The following is an 8,612-nucleotide window of genomic DNA, read 5'->3' as shown; positions in this document are numbered from 1 at the left end:
CCATTGAGCCACGACAAATTTATTGGATCAAAATAATATAATTGTCAAACATTCCACGAGGAATATATTATTATTATTATTATTATTATTATTATTCACTAACCACGAACAAACTGGGCATATAAAAGGACGCTCACGAAACCTTCCTTAACTTCGATGATTGCAGTTGCATGTGTGAAGTCGAAATCCATGTGAATCACACAATTCTATTCCAGCCTAATATTATTATTATTTAAGTTAATCATATCTTCCTTCATCTCCATTGATGCACGACTCTAGCAATACAACTGTTATCAGGTAAGTTCATATCGATTATTCTTTTTAGAGTTCAGCGTATTAATATAGTGCTTGTAATAGTAGCAATTTTAGTTCAACTTTTTTGGTTAAAAAGTTGTTATGATTTATAGTTCTCTGTAATTTTAGTAAATGATTTAAATCAATATATAGCACAGTGTCGTCTGCAATATATTAAAATGCTCAGATTATGCGTATCAGGTTTCGGCACGAGCCTAACACAAAATTCATGGGTTTCGGTGTTTTTCTAAACTCAGTTTGATTCAAACCCTAAACGGTATTGGTCAGTTTTGGGCCAAACGAACATGTTTGGCTAAATTGGTCGTGTTCTTGTCAAGACAGCCGGTTCACTGTTGACGCATTTAACCCTCTTATTCATTATCATAATTTTTTTTTTAATTATAATAACTTAAACCTTGTTTGTATTTGTTTATCATGTCAAAATTTTAAATTTTAAAAATAAATTGGCACAATTTGAACTTACTTACTTTTAAAGAATAAAATATAGTATGTGTGTATCATTATAAAGTACTATGGAGAAAAATGTTAAATGGTTGGTGTTCGTGTCAACCCATTAATACATACGTCATGTTTTTGTTCATGTGTGTGACATACAACCCACTAACCGCGAACACGGTCCGTTTAGCATCCCTTGTATCAGAAGCATAAATATGTTTATATTTCAGATTTTGATGTCTGTCCTTGGAGTCTTGGACCCGTGCATACAAGAAAATATGGACAGTATTAAAGAAAACATCCTGATGGAAAGGTACGAGTTAGGTCGATTACTAGGTCAAGGCTTGTTTGCGAAAGTTTACTACGCACGTAACTTAACAACGGGACAAAGTGTGGCGATTAAGGTAATCAACAAAGAGAAGGTTATACGCGTTGGGCTTATTAACCAAATCAAGAGAGAAATATCCATTATGAAACTAGTGAAGCACCCTAACATCCTACAACTTTATGAAGTCATGGCTACAAAAACCAAAATATATTTCGCACTAGAGTATGCGAAAGGGGGTGAGCTTTTTGATAAGGTCGCGAATGGAAAGCTAAAAGAGGAAACTGCGCGTAGATATTTTTATCAGTTAATCAGCGCAGTGGATTTTTGCCATAGCCGAGGGGTCTATCATCGTGATTTAAAGCCCGAAAACTTATTATTAGACGAGAATGAGAATTTAAAAGTTTCTGACTTCGGGTTAAGTGCTCTGGCCGAATCTAGGCGAGACGATGGGTTGCTACACACAACTTGTGGGACCCCTGCTTATGTGGCGCCTGAGGTGATTACTCGGAGAGGGTATGATGGGGACAAGGCGGATGTTTGGTCTTGTGGGGTGATCTTGTTTGTTTTATTAGCCGGTTATCTTCCGTTTAATGATTCGAATGTAGTGGAAATGTATAGAAAGATTGGGAAATCAGAGTTTAGATTTCCATATTGGGTTCAAGTAGAGGTAAGGAAGTTGATCTTGAGAATCTTGGACCCGAATCCGGTAAGTAGAGTCACAATATCAATAATAAAGGAAAATGTATGGTTTCAAAAGGGAAAATGCTCAAAAGAACCAAGTAAAAATGTTGAAGAAGATCAAGATTTAACGAAACCTCCGGAAATGAATGCATTTGATATTATTTCACTTTCTCCGGGATTTGATTTGACAACGTTGTTTGAAGAACCTATGCAAAAGAAAGAAGCAAGATTCACCATTTGGCGGCCTGCTTCGGTTATTAGATCTAAACTAGAAGAAGTTGGTAAATGTTTGGGGATGAAAGTGAGCAAAAGAGAAGCGGGGCTGTTGAAACTCGAGGCGATGAATGAAGGTAGAAAAGGAATTTTGTCGATTGATGCGGAGATATTTGAGTTTACTCCATCTTTCCATTTGGTGGAGGTGAAGAAATCCAATGGAGACACATTGGAATATCAGAAGGTGTTGAATGTAGGTTTAAGGCCTGGACTTCAAGATATTAGTTGGAATTTGCAAAGTGTTGAACAAGATCAATAAGTACTACAACTGGAGCAAGAATAACAACATATGATCACTTGTCTTGATTATTTGATTATTTGTAGTAATCTTTTGTTAGCCAAAAATATTATATATTTATGAAGGTTTAAGACCAAACATTTAAGGTCATTTTATTTGAAAAGTTAAATTATTATGTTTCATCTCTAACTTATCAGACCAGTAAAACTAAAAAATAACGTTAGCTAAAATGAAAATGGGTTTGAACACTCTAAAGTTGCTCAAATTATATAATATCGCATAAAAGAGAACACTCTAGATTATTACTGAAATAATATAAATTTTATCGTGGTCGCGGTTATTTTGAGGACACATGCGTATTTATGAATGTGATAGTATTCTTTTCCGGTAAGCGTTTATATTACGTGTGGCATGTTAATACGGACCGAATATGATGCTAATGTGCTGGATCTCTTCTCTTTCACATATTGAAAAAAGGGAGTTGGAAAAGGTCTATATCTACTTTTGGTTGATGCCTTGTAAGTTGAAAAGCTACTTTGCTTCGTGAATGCATGCATATATGCAGATTCATAAGATCACGTGATCATAAGAAAATGCATCTATGATCACATTATATGGTCAAAAACATGTTTTGTATTTGTACCTTGCAAGTGTAGCCGTGTAGGCAGTGGCGGATCCAGGAATTTTTTTAGGTGGTTCCCTCTTAATTTATAAGGTGGTTCCTACCCGTCTTCTATATATCCGTACACTATTATTTCGAAACTCGGGTGGTTCCGGGGAACCACCCGTTTGTATGCTGGATCCGCCCCTGCGTGTAGGATCATCCATAATCTTTTTTTCTCTCGTGTTTTTGTTTGTGTGGATGAGAGGGAGTTCATGTGAGACCTTAATCATATATTATGAAAGACTAATGATCACTTTCATTTTTCTTAACATAAGGTTTTATGACGTGTTTTTATAGCGGATGCTATGACCGTTTTCGTTGTTTAGAACTGACTCGTCGAAGCCTGTGGTTTACCTAAATCACGGTATGATTATCTGTCTGATGCAACGCAACACGCGAATCCTACATACGTTGTTTACTTTAATTAAAAGATTACAAGTTGTTTATTTGAATATTATGTCACTGTTTTCCCTTTCCTTTTCCAAGTGTTCACAGGTTGTTCTTATAATATTTAACTTGTTGATGTAAGCTCAAGAAACCATAGAAGATTGCCGCTTGTCAACCTATGGTTAACTAATTTGGTTTTGATGATTCCTAGCCAAGTAGCCTCGCATGTTGTACTTGTCATTTGTCAACACAAATTATGTATCCATTAAAACTTTAAAAGATTAAAAGCTGGGACTGATAGGTTCATTTCTGGCAATTCAAACATCATTATTTAATGTGTATATGTTAAGAATCGGGGACGTAGCTTGGACGAAAACGTGAAGGGAAAAGAGACGAGCTCAAAGTTTTTGGATGAAACCGGAGCCGGAGGAGGGGGGGGGGTTGATTCTGTGCCACCATTATCCTTCGTCGTTGTTTAGGATGGCGATGCTTGTTGACTATGGATGGTAAATAAGAATGGTAAAAGTAACCAATAAAGCTAAATTTGTCTCGGTCACGCCATCTAAAGGATCTCCTACATCGCACCGGTTCTTGGCCAGTGTTGACCTTTCTCTTTCCCGAGTGTTGACCCTTCTCTTTCCCGTATCTCAACGGAAACAACTCTTTCGGCATTCAAGTATACCCAAAGAACCCACTGCTTTATCATAGTTCATAACACTATTAGTCAAGTTACTATTCAAAGTTTTTAAATTGTTACATGTATCATTTTACTATTTACAAACAAACAAAATAAATAAAATTCAACTCTTTTCCAATACAAAACCAAAACTTACACTCCTATATACACAATCACACATTCCTATTTACCCCATCTTTTTTATATAAATTTTTTGAGGATATATACTTTCTCTTAAATAAAAACATACACTTGACACGTATCACGCAGGCGACCCACTAGTTCTCAGCAACATGTACTTCCTGTCGTTCAACCAACTCAGGTCTAACTTTACACCTCCACAAATCATCAAACGAACCCGAACCCCCACCACTACTATTAACCTCCACCATCGTTAAACTCTCCGTCAACAGAAAAACCTCTATCCCAATCACATCCTCACCATTCTCGCCTACCAAATCCACAACACATTCATTTCGCTTCACAACCTTCACATTCACCCCCTTCACAATCTCCTCAACTCTTCCCATAACACCCTCAATCGATCCTGCCACCACCATCCTCTCACCATGTCTCGTACCATCAAATAACGGCGTTAGGTTCAAACCGGACGAAAACGATATAATATCAAACGCATTTAACTTATCACATTCACCCTTCTTAGAATATTCTAGCTCATCACCAAGCTTCAATTCTCTATATCCTTTTTTAAACCATGGATCGACACGGATCTCATCCACGGTCATCCTCGTGTCTGGATTCGTGTCAAGTAACCGCGATAACAACCGTTTTAAATCCGGTGAAGTCCACTTCGGACACTTATACTCACCATCATAAATCTTCTTATACATCATCATCAAATTCGGATCACTAAACGGCAAATACGCCGCATTCATAACAAACAATATCACACCACACGCCCAAATATCCACCTTCGCTCCATCATAACCTCTCTTCAATAAAATCTCGGGCGCAACATACGCAGGCGTTCCACACAACGTATGCAGCAATCCGTCAACACGAATATTATTTTTAACCGCACTCAATCCGAAATCAGACACCTTCAAGTCTCCGTGTTCGTCAATTAACAAGTTTTCCGGTTTCAAATCACGGTGATACACTCCACGAGAGTGACAGTATCCGATTGCGGATATCAGCTGTTGGAACCACTTCCGGCTGAGTGATTCCGGTAACCTGCCGGTGGTGGATACCTTATCGAACAACTCACCGGATTTGACAAACTCCATGACGAAATAGATCTTTGATTTTGTGGCCATGACTTCGTGTAGTTTGACTATGTACGGATGGTTTAGATGACGCATGATTTTGACTTCGGTAATGATGTTTGAGATTAAATGAGCGTTGTGTGAGATTCGGTTTTTGTTGATGATTTTAATGGCCACGCTGCGGCCAGTGGTGGTGTCTCTGGCGTGGTAGACTTTGGCGAACGCGCCGCAGCCGAGGAGTTTGCCGACGGCATATTTGCTGAATAAGATATTGGCTGCCGGCGGTGGTGTGGTGGCGGTGGTTTCTTGCATAGAGTGAATGGGTTGTTGATTTTGTCAGGGTTTTGGATTTGGGTGTTGTATAAATTTTGACTGGTTTTTGGGTTTGAAAATTCAAATGTTTTGGGATGAAATAGCGGGGATGTTGGAATTAATATTTAATTTTTAAATAATATTATTGTTCTTAAATAGTTTAATAAGAGTAGTGCACCACCCGTGAGTGGCTGTGATTTAGGAACTTGTATCACACTACTAACAAAGTATTTGTTTAATTAATTTTTTATAAATAAATTGACTTTGATGTAAGTTGATTGTTATAAATAAATGTAAAATCCAATAATAATAATAATAATAATAATAATAATAATAATAATAATTTTGAAGGAATTGTGGATGTTTGATGTCTAATTGTCTATAGGTTGGACATGTTTGTAAATGTCCTCTTCGGTTTCCACTTCATAAGAACTAAATTCAAATTTTCATAGCAAATGGGTTTCGACTAGAGCTGTACAAACCAGTTTAAAACTTAATTAAATCGTTTTGGGTTGAAACCGGTTTGGTTTAGTCAATAAAAGTCAAAACCGGTTTATGATGGGTTTCAATTAGGGTTGAAACCGGTTTCTTGACCAAGTTACAATCGATTCAGTTCGGTTTTGATCGGTTAGGTTAATCGGTTTATTTGCCCACTACTAGTTTCAACTACCAAAATCTTCAAAGACAAGTTCTCGATATGGAAATATTGTGATTGGTTGGAACACCCATTGTCCATATTAAATCACCATCGGTTTTCACCCCTACCAATTTGACAACTTTTGGGTAATTTAGTAAATAATAAGTTGTTTCATTTTGATTCAACAACGTCAATCAGTTTCTTTTGGTACGTTTTCATGTTCCCCTAGTATCCAAACTAGACATCACATTAACCTGATATGTTAAAGAATATTTGTAATCACTACGGTTTAAAAAGTTACTTGATAAATTTTTTAGTCGAACTAAAGTATAGAAATATTTGACTCGTAATGTTCACGAACGTTGTCAAATTACTTACTTTATTTAACATAAACTACCTTTAACCTCAAAACTTGAATCAAAAGTAACAAACTCACATAGTTTTATGCAAACAAGTCATATATGCCAATTCTATTTGTAAATTATTGAAATCACCAATCCGTTGGTAATAACTAATAATATGAAAGAAAGTTATCCGTTATAAAAACATAGAAGAAATTGTAATTTGACCCCTCCTAAAAAAATGTTTGATTTTAGAAGAAAGATATAGTAATAAACCGTCCAAACTACGTCATAAGAAATTTTGTATATAAAATAATAGTCAAAGCTTGGCATGGAATAATCTGGCGTGAAGGACGGCCCAAGATTGGACGGTCGTGAATGACTTTAAAGTCGGTAGTTGGTCAATGACTCCACACGTTATTTCTTGTAGACGGCTAAGCCTACACGTAAAAACGGTTTTTTCAAACAGTCAACAAAGCTCGACCATCCGGGTACACTCATTAGCAAAAGTTATCCAATCTCTCGATCACAGACAAAGCTGGTGACGTGGCCTGCCACCAATTCCAATGGAAACATATCGCCCCATGACCCAATATGGTAAAATCCCTGGCTCGCATGACTTTTTTTCATAAACAAGAATCAAACCCATAACTTTTCATAAAAAAAAGTTATGGGGCTATCACTAGCCTGATAGGTCTTGGATATAATCACTTCGGATTTAACGGGTGTTTTGTTTAAATTGGTGAGGATTAGAACAATTTATTTTACAATTAGTAACAAATAGATTTGGGTTAAAACACATTTGGATCAAAATGTAGTCGGGATAAAATTATTAGCATACATATAGATTAATGATATAATACAATAATTCTTAGTACAAAAATACCTATATTTATGAAGTTAATCCATGAAATCACATCTCAACATCTTGGAATCTTCAATACATACCCAATTAATCAGTGATTCACCGAAAAAAACAGATTTGGATCGTTAATCGATCAGTTTTTTACCGTTCTTCATGAAACCCGTTTGAGCGTATTATGATTTTCTTGAGCGTATTTGTATTTTTTGCTGAGCATTATTGTATTTTGGCTTGAGCGTTTTTGTATTTCGGCTTTGAGCGTTTTGTTTTTGCCTTGAGCGTAATTTGCGTACATATTTATACGTTAAGGATTATTGTACGATAACCTAACCCTAATTAGTAATGTTTGCTGATAACTGACTATTTATTTTATTTCTAAAATTAAATTTTAGAAATAAAATTGATTCATTTTCTTGTCTAGGTTTTAACATGAGCATGTGCCTTTTTTACCAAGTGGGCTAATCTACATTGTAATGAGTTTGACATTAAGTAATAAAAAACGTTAACAGATAAATTTTAGTTGTGTGAGATCCAGGGACGGACGGATTCAGTATTGAGCTAGGGAGAGCGTATGCACCCCCTCAAATTCGTATTTTTTTTCTATAAACTTCTATTGTATTAGGTTCAAAGACCCCAAGTGCTCCATCCGTGTTTTTTTAGTGCCCCAAACTCAACTTTCCGAGTCAACCTATCAAACGCCAGTGTAGTTTTTCTTTCACAAAATACTAATTAATCTTAGATTATTCAATTGTCTAACGACTTCATCAATTAGTTATTAATATAGTGATATATTTTGTTAGTTTAATCGAACCATTATAAAACTTAGACCAAAATAAGATAGTATTCAGAGTATCATTTTTTTTTATAATTCTACACTATTTAACTTTAAATTTTTTTATTTGTACATAAAAGCGCTTTGTGTCGTAACAATTATGCAAAGGTTTTTATCAACTGTAATATGAATTTTGTCATTGTGTTTTGGGGAAATTTATTGCTTTCATTTCTATACGTGATTTATATAATGTAATTTCATTTAATCTGACCCATTTTGGTTTGACCTATTTTAGTTTGACTTGACCGTTCTATGTTGACCGTTTTTTGCACCCACTGGCAAAATTTTCTGGATCCGTCACTGATGAGATCACAAACAATAAAAATCCATAAACCGTCCAACAATTAAAGAGTAACCATGTATCCGACATATACACAGTGCATATGACATATATGATGTTATATT

The 8,612-nt window shown here is 35.7% G+C and overlaps 1 protein-coding gene and 1 pseudogene across 1 annotated transcript; one reads left to right on the top strand and one right to left on the bottom strand.

Annotated features, from left to right (window-relative positions):
- The first annotated feature begins 1,028 nt into the window (after positions 1-1,028).
- LOC143631804 (CBL-interacting protein kinase 18-like) lies at positions 1,029-2,295 on the top strand. The gene has a single exon (XM_077100442.1). It carries the CDS (start codon positions 1,029-1,031, stop codon positions 2,289-2,291), a length of 1,263 nt encoding a protein of 420 aa, XP_076956557.1. The 3' UTR covers positions 2,292-2,295.
- A 1,660-nt stretch (positions 2,296-3,955) lies between these two features.
- LOC143631803 (CBL-interacting serine/threonine-protein kinase 11 pseudogene) lies at positions 3,956-5,538 on the bottom strand (annotated as a pseudogene).
- Between the last annotated feature and the right edge of the window lie 3,074 nt (positions 5,539-8,612).

The sequence above is a fragment of the Bidens hawaiensis genome, unplaced genomic scaffold, assembly GCF_021521415.1.
Source record: "Bidens hawaiensis isolate Kalapana, Puna unplaced genomic scaffold, B.hawaiensis_p1.1 tig00006258_1, whole genome shotgun sequence".
NCBI classification, from domain to species: Eukaryota; Viridiplantae; Streptophyta; class Magnoliopsida; order Asterales; family Asteraceae; genus Bidens; species Bidens hawaiensis.
This window is presented reverse-complemented; position numbering and strand designations above follow the sequence as displayed.